This window comes from Hippichthys cyanospilos, chromosome 1, assembly GCF_059441005.1.
Source record: "Hippichthys cyanospilos isolate Australia breed blue-spotted pipefish chromosome 1, RoL_Hcya_1.0, whole genome shotgun sequence".
NCBI classification, from domain to species: domain Eukaryota; kingdom Metazoa; phylum Chordata; class Actinopteri; order Syngnathiformes; family Syngnathidae; genus Hippichthys; species Hippichthys cyanospilos.
This window is the reverse complement of record NC_142369.1, coordinates 7,505,348-7,517,935: the sequence shown is the minus strand read 5'-3', so window position 1 is coordinate 7,517,935 and position 12,588 is coordinate 7,505,348. Positions and strand designations below refer to the sequence as shown.

At 39.0% G+C, this 12,588-nt stretch overlaps 1 protein-coding gene across 3 annotated transcripts in view; it reads right to left on the bottom strand.

Annotated features, from left to right (window-relative positions):
- The window catches only part of poln (polymerase (DNA directed) nu), a 29,239-nt gene that overhangs the window by 5,055 nt on the left and 11,596 nt on the right, over positions 1 to 12,588 (bottom strand). For 2 of the 3 annotated variants that reach the window (XM_088409726.1, XM_088409736.1), the window contains 19 exons: positions 12,428 to 12,532; positions 11,661 to 12,358; positions 11,524 to 11,573; positions 10,528 to 10,899; positions 10,149 to 10,309; positions 9,962 to 10,074; positions 9,165 to 9,295; positions 9,039 to 9,098; positions 8,897 to 8,957; positions 8,255 to 8,319; positions 7,620 to 7,703; positions 7,359 to 7,442; positions 7,221 to 7,277; positions 7,057 to 7,113; positions 6,924 to 6,989; positions 4,318 to 4,375; positions 3,278 to 3,355; positions 2,592 to 2,703; positions 964 to 1,040 (listed from right to left, as the gene is read on the bottom strand). In XM_088409726.1, the coding sequence (XP_088265852.1) occupies positions 964 to 1,040; positions 2,592 to 2,703; positions 3,278 to 3,355; positions 4,318 to 4,375; positions 6,924 to 6,989; positions 7,057 to 7,113; positions 7,221 to 7,277; positions 7,359 to 7,442; positions 7,620 to 7,703; positions 8,255 to 8,319; positions 8,897 to 8,957; positions 9,039 to 9,098; positions 9,165 to 9,295; positions 9,962 to 10,074; positions 10,149 to 10,309; positions 10,528 to 10,899; positions 11,524 to 11,573; positions 11,661 to 12,358; positions 12,428 to 12,441 (2,398 nt within the window). In that variant the 5' untranslated portion in view covers positions 12,442 to 12,532. The remainder of the gene's footprint in view (positions 1 to 963; positions 1,041 to 2,591; positions 2,704 to 3,277; positions 3,356 to 4,317; positions 4,376 to 6,923; positions 6,990 to 7,056; positions 7,114 to 7,220; positions 7,278 to 7,358; positions 7,443 to 7,619; positions 7,704 to 8,254; positions 8,320 to 8,896; positions 8,958 to 9,038; positions 9,099 to 9,164; positions 9,296 to 9,961; positions 10,075 to 10,148; positions 10,310 to 10,527; positions 10,900 to 11,523; positions 11,574 to 11,660; positions 12,359 to 12,427; positions 12,533 to 12,588) is intronic. The other variant, XM_088409744.1, reaches the window with a different exon arrangement.

Here is a 12,588-nt window from a genome sequence, read left to right as displayed (position 1 = left end):
CCGATATCCATTTCTTCTAAGGGAACCATAGATGCTAACCGTTAGCATGTCAAAGGTGTTTTACATCAATTGTTTTGTACCTGTAATTTTCTTTTTTAAAGTTGGCTTGGCAGTAAACTTAAGTCAAAGCACCCCCATACACCCGAAAAAGAACAAACAATTGCTCGTATCTAAAAATAAAAAACGACAAAATTGGGTCACTCATATCTCAAGGCACGACTGTAGTTGAGCGTGAGCGTGTGTTTGTGTGTGTGTTACAGATCTGCCCCTCCTCCCTGGCCTGATTAGTGTCCTGCAGAGAACGCTTCATCTTAGTATTCCGTCTCCACGGCAACACATCCCTCCACTGGGAGCTGTCTGTCTATGCTGATCAGGAGCACCCTCAGTTTATCTTCTTGTTTCCCTCATTTTTTCCTCCGTCTTCACTGGGGCCCACTTGCCACCTCCCCAACATCCGTCATCGTCTTTTATTTGTTTTTCGGAACACCACATTGCTCATTTCATACATTTTTGAAACCTGTGCTTGAGTAGACAGATTGATAGCGATTACACGCACCAATATTAGCGTGGTTGATGCCATGAATGAGGGTCCACGTGAACTCACGGGAAAAAACACGTGTGTGAGGACCATAAATGGGTCACCGGTGACATACACAAACCAGCTACTGTTCAGATGATCACGAGAATCCATTATATATACATATATATACATATATATATATATATATATATATATATATATATATATATATATATATATATATATATATATATATATATTATATATTTTTTTTTTTTTTAAGACCACGACATGTAGTAGACATATTTGGGCATCTTATGTCGATGACATCTGCTGTAGAAATGTTAATTTTGAGGAGCGGTTACCCTCTGTGGCATTTTGGGGGGAAACCTCACTTTTTATTCAAAACTCAGCTAGGGAAAGTGGATGACATTTGTACTAACCTTTCCCATACAAAATGGAGGACATGATGCACTTGGCTTGTTCTATGTCCTTTGATGTGACAAATTGCTTGCGCAGCCTGAATAAGAGACAAAAAGAAATGAATATCAATGAATTCACATTGGGAGTAAAATGTTGACACAATTTAAATTATATATTCTAATATTAAAAAGACGGAATGTAGATCACAAATTAGTCAGGAGGGGACAGATTAATGAGTTGTGATGCGTGGAAGCATCTGACAGGGTGGGATGACACCTCTCCAAAGTGACAGAGTGCTGACACCAGGCATCAGTGTATCAATGTCAGTGTACATTTCCTCAAGCTTTGTCTTACAAACACACGCTTGTGTATCTGTTGCCTAGCGTTGTACAGCAATGCTTTACCATTATATTGATTTCAGACAGTGGACCTCACAGTCTGCTCACAGTATTCACCACCAAATTACTGAAACTTTACATGAAATGGCAACAGCTTTATTTATTTTCATCATGAAAGTAAAAAATGACACTGGGTTTTGCTCGTTAGTACTATATGAAGAGCATGTGAGGGATATTTTTAAATGCTGGGTTTCTACCTGGGTGTCCTATCTCATTCCATAAATGCATCTGAATATAATCTGCCTTTTTGTTTTTAAAGATAGTGAGTTCCTCGGTTCTTAAGTGGGTATAAATGTAATGCTGAGAGTATGTGAACTCACTTCAGGGAAAATTTTAACGAGGACACTGCATGGATAAAAAAAAAATCTAGTTTTCTGCTTTCATACCGTTTTTAATTGCACCTCAATACAAATTTGATACCCACCATCGACTGCATATACATGTGTTGGCTGTTGGTGACAAGAACAATACATTCATCTTTTCAAATCAAGCGCAAATCAAATGTAACAGGAAGCAACTTGTGTACTTCAACCCATTGTGTTTTTTACAATTACAACACATTTTACAATACAGTTTTACTATATGCTGTATTCATTTATTATTTTATATATATTATTTTATTATCATTTATTATTGCTAAAGTGTGTTATAGTGACTTTGCAAGATGTTGTATGCCTTGATTTTGTGAAGTTTTATGCGGATGTGCGTTGTCATTGGTGACACAATTAGCCCACCTCCGGCAGGAGGAAGTTGGCCGGGGAGGGGGAAAAAAAAATAAAAAAATTATATATATATATATATATATATATATATATATATATATATATATATATATATATATATATATATATATATATATATATATATATATATATATATATATATATATACACACTGTATATCTGTTCTTAGTTCCATGCTGAAGCTGCTATCCAACCCTGGATAAGCGGAGGATAATGGATGGATGGATGGAGGTTCTCAGTGTTGGATTGGATTTATACTGCCTCCTGCTGGAGATTTCAATATCACAGGAGCCTAGCGCAGCTACAAATTTTGTTTAATCCTGCTAGATCAAAAATAAATAGAATGGAGCCAGAATTTATTGGCTGTTGCACATCGCTTCAGCACTGATTCATCACAAACGCAAAGTGAAAGACTTAAAACAAAAAAGTGCTGAGCAGGCTGTAGAAAAACATTATAAATGAAGGTAAACATGCATTTTGCAAAGCCTTTCACTGTGTTGGACTCACCATTTAGTTGCTAAAATGGTATAGGCGTCAGCCTCAGTGTCAGTAAGAAGGCGGATCAGTTGGGGGTCATTAGAGAAGTAAGCCAGGAGTCGGAGCTCCAGTTGGCAGAAGCCTGAAAATATCACGCTAAATTAAGGCATATGACGGGAAAGTCAATCTACAATGTTATTTTGTGGTGCCCCACCAAAGCTTAACATGCCTAAAAAGACAAATTGCATGACAATGGTCTTTGGAACAAGGAGCTTCTCTAAAGATCTCATCCTATTCATGCTTTATGAGCCTAATTGATTGACATTGATTAGCTAACAGGCTCATTTAAAATATCATCATTACAATCTTTCCCGAAACAAAGCTTTGCACTCTCAGAAAGCATCTTGTAAAAACACATAGTGTGTCTTTGCAGTCCGAACGTATAACATTCCGGCACTTGTAATATCTTTTGACGTGCCTCTGAGTTGAACTTTTCCTCGGGACATTGGCAAGTGCATAATGCTTTCTCATAAGTTTGTGAAGGACACAAAAAGGATGGCCAAGTGAGGGCTTCCCTGAAGGAGTTATTTCCATGGCAACCTGGCCTCTGACTCCGCAATGTAACTCTGTGTATGCTAGTGGGGCTACCTCTCTGCTCATGTAAACGCATGAAACATTGTCACTGACAATGTGGCCGCCAGTGGGTATTACTTCACCTGCGGCGACAAAGCTCCAGCCTTCTTCAGACACAAATACAGCCCGAGGATTAAGGCTCACCACATTTGGCTCAGTTCCTGTAGAGAAAAACATCAGAGATGACATCCAAATACTAATGAGCATGGTTCCACATCTTGGGGATGGAGAAACCAAGGACTAAAAGACCAAAACATTGTTGTACATTAAATCTAACCTTTTTTCACAGTAGAACAAGCCAATTTGTTGTTTTAAGTGTAAAGACCGTGAAAAAGTAATCACATAAAATCGGAATCACGATATGGAGTAGAACGGCAATTAATGATTATTTTAAAAAATCTATTAATTTGTTGATTTTTTGCACTTCTAATATTGAGGGTAAAAAATAACATGTAATTTCATTCTCAAAATTATTTATCCCTAGTGGACACTAGCTCAGTGTTGATGACGCTACATCAACATGACAACAAAACAACATCAAAGTGTACCGACAGCGGAGGAACGTGAGGATGCTGATGGAAAGAAAGGTGGGATGGGAGGAGGAACTCGGGGAAAGCGAGAAGGAGGATTTGATGACCTGCAGCTTTCGGCAGCGAACAGAGGTGCTGATGTTAGCGCCGATGAATCACCCCCCCCCTCCCCCCCCCCCCCCCCCCACACACACACACACACACACATGCACGCACACACACTTAAACACACACAAACACAGAAAAAGAGCTGAGTGTGGCCCTGCTTGTCAATGTAGCCTGGCCATGCCGACAGATGGAGGCAATGATTTGGATACTTTATTCCTCCGCTAACAGTTCAATTAAGTGTTTGCTGCAGGGATATGAAAATAAATGCACACCATCACTCATTTCTACAGCCTATCAAATGAGTTGAATTCAGATTGAGTGAGTGCACCAAGGATGAAATAACATTTGTCTTCAATGCATGTTATGTGTAAGTGATTTAGTTATAATTAATGGACCTAACATGTTAGAAAAAAAAACATATATATTTTTGTTTTATTATTATTGGCACCCGAACCATATATTGGCCACCCCAAGTATGTTCTTACCTTCAATTTGTGGCATTAAGGTGATATTAAGTGGCTCTCTTGGAATGGTATCAAAGTTCTAGTTTGGGGGAAACAAAATACATGTAATCAAACACACAATATGTACAAAATATGATTCCTAAAAGCTTCATTGCCCTTAAAAATAGCGTATGGTTGATTTGATGCATATAGCTGCAGTGAAAACTCTGCTTAACTTCCACTTAATCCAGGCAAACGCAAGCTCCTCCCCCAATATACAATTAATTGGTCTCTCAGTTGAGATGTAATATCAGCTCTTCAGCATAATTCTATGACACTAATTATTACTTTCAGCATTTGTGGCACAGAAATAAGCACACAATTGTGAAGACATGTACTTACGAATGGAGGGGGCCCACTGCAAATGTTTTTCTGCTATTTTTATTTGTTGAAGTTTGTTTTGTGTGGTATGGTAATGTCATGTGATATTAAATGTTATATATTAAGAAAAAGTAAAATATGTGTCTTTTTTCAATAAAGGTAGGGAAACACTGCACTACACTGTGTGCGTGTCTTTGTGTGTAGCACATAGGAACATAATCACACAAAATTACCCCTCAACTGACAAAAACTGAAAAGTTTCACTTTTTCACCACAAAGAAAAATAACACTTTGTTTGCCTGACATGTATTTGATGTCAAATCAATTGGGACATCCTGTGTTGTTCATTCTAATTGAATGCCATCTTCGAGACGCCACAGGCAGCAATGTAAGAAGATCATACACGATATCTGATGTCGCATTATTCGAGACTTTCCGACGCGTCTCTAAATAGCAGAAATGCCAGTCGATCCATTAGCCCAGCCAAGCGTAATCTGAGAAAAATGCTGCAGGAACACACTATTACACGGGCACATATTTTCCTGCAAAGCAAGCTAAACAGAAAAGTGATCAGTCACACTGCACGCCTGCCGCTGTGAAGAAGGGGACTCAGCAATTCCATTTCAATCGTAAATGATCTCCCTGCATCCATATTTACAATTAAGGATGCCGCGCTAAAGAAGGGGACACGCCTACACGCGCTGGCTTTGACCCTTTCTGGTGAGTGTAGTTAAGTGTCATCCGGAGAAGGACGATGAAAGCGGGCATACTCTGCTACCACACCTCATTTATTATTCAGCAAACATATGGAGGAAGTGACAGAGAAGAGGGTCGACGAGGAAAGACTGCAGAGGCGGGGTGTGGACACGCCACAACGACGCTATTGTGCAACAGTGGCAAGAGCACAACTCAGCGACTTGGGAAACTAAATAAATTGGAAATTGAAAAACTACAGTGAGGACCTTGTCAAACAGATGGAGCTAAAGTACTTCTGGGGGGGCAGTGTTAGGCATTTTAGTTTCTTCACCGTATAAATGACTCATCATAGAACATACGCACATCAAAACACACATACGCGTTCACACTTGTATTTGCTTCACATTGCAATTACAAATACTAAAGCGCCATCTGCTCCGCATTGGCAATCACATTGGTGCTGACCTAGCAATAGAAAAGGGAGTTGGATGGGAGGTAGTGGGCACTATGACTCAGGGCAGTAGCAGTTACACTTTGACTTCCAGGAGATCTAAAAACAGATTAAGCAGGGAAGGGAGGGTGGAGCAAAAGAGAATCTTTCCTCAGCAGAAAAATACCCTTAAAAACGCTTTAAAAGTCAATTTAGAGATTTGATTCACAAGATCATTCCTGAAAACGTGCAAAGACTGAGAACTATTTAGTGACCAACTGTGGCCATATAGCGTTAAAACTGATTTTAACCATTACAGTTTTCCTGATTTTTGAGGAGACAGATTTGTGCTCCTGTGTGAATGACCAGCAATACTTTTACATCAATACCTCATTTATCAAATGTTATATTATTGTCTTAATAGGCATATGAGGGGATGGAGATGAACGTAAAAGATACAAGATAACAATGTGACTCCAGGATTTGTCTTTTACTTGCTCACACCTACTGAATTGCATTTAATGTTTCATGAGGAAGTACGATATCAAAGTCTAATGCAATTGTTAATTCAGCTTGACTCATCTCCTAGAGATAGACTGACTATCATCGCTGATATATGGCATTTTGAACAATATCGATATCGGCCTTATCATATCGGCGTCGGCTAATAAGAGATCATCTTAAAACTGTGTTAGTTTGGCACTGTTTTGTAATTGTCATTGTGTTTTCTTGTTGTTTTTAAGTTGCTAATGTTGGACTAAAAACAAAGTTAAGTGAAAGATTGCTGTTTCCATTATATTTGAATTTTGAAAAACTTTGGTTAAAACCCTTGAATACATTACGGACCTAAAAGTATTTAACTTTCTAAGACATTCTTCTGAGCATGGGAGTTATTTGCTGTTTTGGTATGAATTTTAAAACAAGGATTGTTAAAGATAAACAAAAAAAAAAAATACACAGAGCTATTTATTAAACATTTGCTTGAATTTTAAGTAATGTTGGTTGTTAATATTCCAAATTTTGATGTCACTATTAGCCCTTTTGCTACAAACAAAATATTGGCTCCAAGCATCAGTTGTCAGCCTCCTTGGCTACTACAAACCGGCTTTGACAAAAAACACAATTCTATTAATGCACTCACTGGGTTTGCTGAGATGATTCTGCCCACTGCTGAGCTCGTCTGTGTCCAGTTTGAGGAGATGTGGCCCTGAGGAGTTTTCAAGAGTGAAAAGAAAGGAAGTCTTTTTGTTTCCGCTCATGTCATATAGGCTCACCTTAGTCATCATGTACACGTAGGTGTTGTCGACCAAGTTTGCCTTTGTTTGTTCAACCTGACAGAAACAATGCAGGCGTTAGTGACTTGCAAAGTCATCCAAGTGGAGTTCATTGTCTGAATATTAAGAGTAGGATAGGGATGCGCAACCATGGCAAACTGTACCTCTCTGTACTCTAAGATAATATTTGGTAGTGGGTGTATGTCCTGGTACATCTGCAACTGCAAAAAAAACAGAGGATTTGTGTTTCACTCTCATTTTTTTTTTTTGTTCTTGTTTTCAAATGCTGAGTTGGGTTGTACTGTTTTATTTGATGCGGTGTCACCCGGTGTGGTCATGTGCCAGGGAAGTTTATTCTCATGTAGGCGCAGTTTCTCAAAGAGAACCTTTTAAATTGAGAAGGATCATAAAAACAACAGTAGGGCCAACCGCTTTGCTTTTTTTTTTTTAAGGCTGATGCCAATGTTGAGCAGAATTAATGTCTGATACGGCCCTAGACGTCAGTCAAAAACATTTGCGCTACGAAACGTCAAACCCACATCCATGCAGACATCGTTACTAACTTTTCGGATCTGGTGAGTGCTGGTGATGAGGAATTCTTCTCCAGCAGCTTGATGTGCGTCGTGCTCCAATTGCTTCATCTTAGTCTAATATAGACAAACAAAAACTACATGAATGACAATTATGCACAACACACACAAAGCAACTTCCTGCTAGATTTCATGAAATTGGCATTGGAGTGTTGAGGAAATCCTCAAATGGAAACAAGTGGCCTTCGTACCCCCTGAAAACATTTCAGACTTGAGCCCAAAATCTGAAATATGTTATTTTCTCACCCTGCAGCATGTGTCAGACTGCCTCATCAATATTAAATATGAGCCCTTCGGCAATGGATTCAACACACACAAAGAGAAGCGGCCTTAGTAGCAGGAGAGATGACCTTGACAGCTCGGCTGCAAACAACAGCAGGATGCTTGCACAAACTAGCCTGACTCAGCATTTTGGCCGATGCAGATTTATGCTTGTTCTTGACACACACACAGACACAAACTCACAAATGTCACCCTTTTAATAAAAACAAGAAACTTGCTTCCCCTAAAGTGACATCCCGTCGCGGGCTCACTAGATGTGACGAGGTGAATGATCACGGCCGTCTTAAATAGAACTCCCACAGCACTCATTCCATTTGTCTGCTTACCATCAGCAGCCTTGACATATTTTCCCAAGTGTCTTTATCCAACTGGATACATTGGCTTTCCATGGCTGAAAAAATACAAGCGCGTTATGCTTCAATGTCAACTATTCACAACTGGGGAATTATTTTAAAAGCCTAAGCCATCAGGAAATGTAATGCTTTGTAATGACTTGACATGAATAACGCATATTTTGTTTGAAATTAAGCGCAAATCAACTGGAACATGACGAACCTTGCTGCTAAATTGTGCTAGTGACTCCTTGTCAAAATGTTGTATGACTTTATTTTGTTAAATTTTTTACAAATGTGATTTGTCATTACTGTTGCAGTTTTCTGGCAGAAGAGTCAAAAAATTAAACAGACATTGTTACATGATCGATCTTCTGAACTTACTGAATATAACACGTCTAGATGTACCCCAAAAAAATGAATTCCAAAGTATAAAAGGTCAGACACAGATGGCACAGTACTCTGTTTTAAGAATTTTTTTTTTCCATCTCAAAATTTTTAGCATTGGTTACATTCAGGAGGTACATCAGTGATAAATGGTTATGTATCTAGCTGTTACCATTCGCACAACAGATTAAATTCTACCAATTTATTGAGGCATTGACTTTTAACCCGAAACAGAGATGAGCAAATCACCTGCAAGAACTGGTATCATTTTCAGTTCAACATCAAAAAAAATCTTCCAAAGGCCTTGACACTGTAAACACAGATGAACATAATGTATGGGTATATGTGCGTGAGTGTCAGCGAGGGCGGAAGAAAGACAGAATAATCTTACCTGCAGGTCAGCACAAAGCTTCTCATTCAGGCAGTAGAGGGAATAAAGGTCTGAGATGACCTGGGACAAAAGCATAAAGTTTTTCAACATGTCACAATGACAATATATCCGCTTAAAAAAGCTTACGTTGGCAGGTGCTGCATGGGGGAGGCTTTCGTTTATGTGTTTCCGAAGGAGACCTGTGAAAGTGCAGGAAGGATCTTCGGGGTCCAGTAGCCACCCTGACACCTGAGGGTCCTGGATAAAGCAGTCTGACACTAGAGGTGACAGAAAGGCATAACAAATGACTGATCTGGTTTGATTTGAAAGCAATATAAAGGAATTAGTTTTAAATCAGCAACATGAGCAATGCTCAAACTGTGGCACTCTTGAGGGCCAGTGAGCTGCAACTTGGGGGCACGTAAAACGATTCCAAATAAATGTGTCTCATTATTTTAAAAGGTTTGTACCTGCATTTGAGGACTGTGCAGAAAATCATCATAAAGATAGTAATTGAGTTAGCAAACATACATTTTAGATGAAAGAGACCTACCATAGGAATGTAAATCTTATTCACATATTACAGAGAGCGGTATATTTTTGAGTCACTTGTTAGAATATGACTGCCTTCCCTTGTTAAACTGTCATTAATACCATTTTATAATTTTATCTTGGTAAAAAAAAAAAAAAAAAACACCGGTAAATATTTTATCCTGAAAGAAAAATCTTTGTAGTTGTAAAGATTGCAACTTTCTCAATTCTCCTGATACTACAAAGTATTTATTTAAACGTTGACTGTTAAAAAATAGACACCTTTTTAGTGATTGCTTTGCCATTTAGGGTTAAACTGAACACTGTGGTCATATTTAATTGGTATTAGTATTTTGACAGGTCCCTGGACTCGAACTTTAAGAATGACCGATTTAAATGCTTGTTTGCTATGCCTTGTTTCCAGCTGAAGTATTGTCTGCACAACTGCAGAGCTGCGCTAAGCAAATCCTTGGCTCCATAGCAGATTGTGACACCAGCTCTTGATGACATCTGCAGCAACAGGGATCTGTGGCAAAAAAAAAATGAACAAAAAGCAAAAAGTATGGAACTGTACTACAGAAACGCGATGCCCAGACATACCTAGTGAAAATCTTCCGTTTGGCCGGCATCTGGCTACAGTCCAGTTGATGGTACAACAGAAGGTCGTTTTGGCTGAGCGACTGCCTCCCATGGCAGCTGTCCATATCATTCATGAGAAGTAGAAAGAGGCCACACACTGACTGTGCAAGATCCTGTGGACTCTAGCAGAGGCACGGATCGGTCAAGTTAGTTTGACTTAGAACAAAGTAGGGTTTTTTATATATATATATATATATATATATATATATATATATATATATATATATATATATATATATATATATATATATATATATATATATATATATATATATATATATATATATATATATATATATATATATATATATATATATATATATATATACACTCGGCATACCTCTTCTGACTGCAACTGTGTGGTACCATCTTTGAACACCAAGGTTAGCAGTAGGACCTTAGCCTGCTTAATGTTCTCCATCATCTGCTTTTTCTCGTCTGGGTTAAGTGCCTCAGTGTTTTTCATTTTATAGTCCTCGGTCAGAATTTTGATCAGGCAGTCAAGTTGCGAGGCACTAGAGCTACTCCCAGTTTCCAGACTGGCACAAGCTACCCTCACTTGCTGTATAGGCCTTTGAAAGTGAGTAGCCGGTTTGGGGGCTGATTTCGGATCGATTGGCCTCTGCCAAGACGAATGCTGCAGCTTCTTTGGTTGTGCATTTTCTGAGCAGAGAAACTTGCTCTTTTGCTTAAAGGAGGAGGTATCCTGGGCCTGAAAAAAAAAAAAAGTGTTATACTGCCTTTTTTACTCTTGCTAGTTCAAGCAGGTGAATAAGTCATTGAAAGAGTATTTTCAAACATGTATCTGCACTACAACTTAAGTATACAGTAAATATCTAGCTCCTAGCACCTAGTAGCATAAAAAAATCTTAAAACTCACTGGGGAACCTTACTACTTACAGTATATTGCATTGTTTTCTGTGGGGATCAAGGTAATAAAACCCTATTTTTTTCTCAAGGAACCATTTTGAGTGTCTGCACTTACCTTCTGTAATACGGTAAGATTCACAGTAGACCACATGTGTGCAACGCAAGTCCTGGGGGCCAGATCCGGCCCCGCCACATGAGTTTATGTGGCCTGCGAAATGCTGATTTGACTTGAAGTTTTTGGCTAAAATACCAAACTTGCAGTTTTTTTTTCAACTTTTAAACTTTAGTCACGATTTCTCTTTTGAACAGTTTTTGCCTGCCTCTAATTTCAAAACTAGGTAAGTGTGTGACAAACACACTTAAAATGTATTTGACTTCACCGTCATACCGGCCCTCTGACAGAAACTATGTCGGCAATATGGCCCACAATAAACATTACTTTGACACCCCTGCAGTCAACACTTACTTGGTTTCTTTTCTTTACTCTTTCTGAGGAATGTCTTCTAGGTGGCTTCTCTGAAAGAGAGTCAGAGCATTTTTCAGACTATATTGACAGGCGGATTTCACGCACATGTGAAAGGAAAGTAGATTACTTTTTCATACCTGTTCTAATATTGGAATTAGTCTCCATCAAGTAGGTGCAGTCCAGCAATGGTTGCCTGACAGAGCATTTGACATCTGCTTTGGAGCTAGAGCTGGTAAGTTGCGCATCTCCTTTTTTGAAACTAGACTCAAGGTTGGTCCCCATCTTAGATGGACCCCCCGGACACATCTGCTTATCACAATAAGCTCTTAGAGTTAAGTGGGGGGTACTCTTAGCATCTTCCAAAGCGTAATCTGTCCAGGTGGAACTCTCAGGAAGATCTTTGTGTAATCCATCCGTCGACAAATCTGTCTCCATACCTTCTGAAGGTTTCCCAAAATTGATTGTAATCTGATTGAAATTACTGGCAATGTCCTCCTTGGTGGGCAAGGTGAAAATAGGATAGCCCTCTACTTTAGGATGAGGACTACTGCTAATCCTGGCACTCGTTCCGAAAAGAACTTTTGTACTCAATGAAGTGTTGCTCAAATTAGTACCTTCAGCCGAAGAGATTTTTGTCTCAACATTTTCCCAGTTATCGGTTGGCCATTCTGTAATCTCGAAATGCTCTTCGGAAATTTCATCCAGCCCTGTAAATCCTAAATCTGCCTCCACAGTCTCTGAATCCATCGCTGCATTGCATGGTGATTGATTGACCTCAACATCTCGACTCTCATCTTTTGGAGAGTTACTGTGGAGGACCTGCGGCCCGGTTGCACTGTTGGGAGCCAATGACATTTTTTTTCTACATCTGGCCTTCTGAGACAACATGTTTGATGTCATTTACCATTCTGGTTCCATCCTCTCTTCGTTAAAGCGATGGAAGACTCCGCCTCCTTCTTGTCGCTGAGATTCGTCTCAAATTGTATTTTTCCAAAGGCAAACAAAGGACCTAAGTGAAATAAATGAATAATCAGAATTCTACTATTTTGTTAAAATGACAAGCAG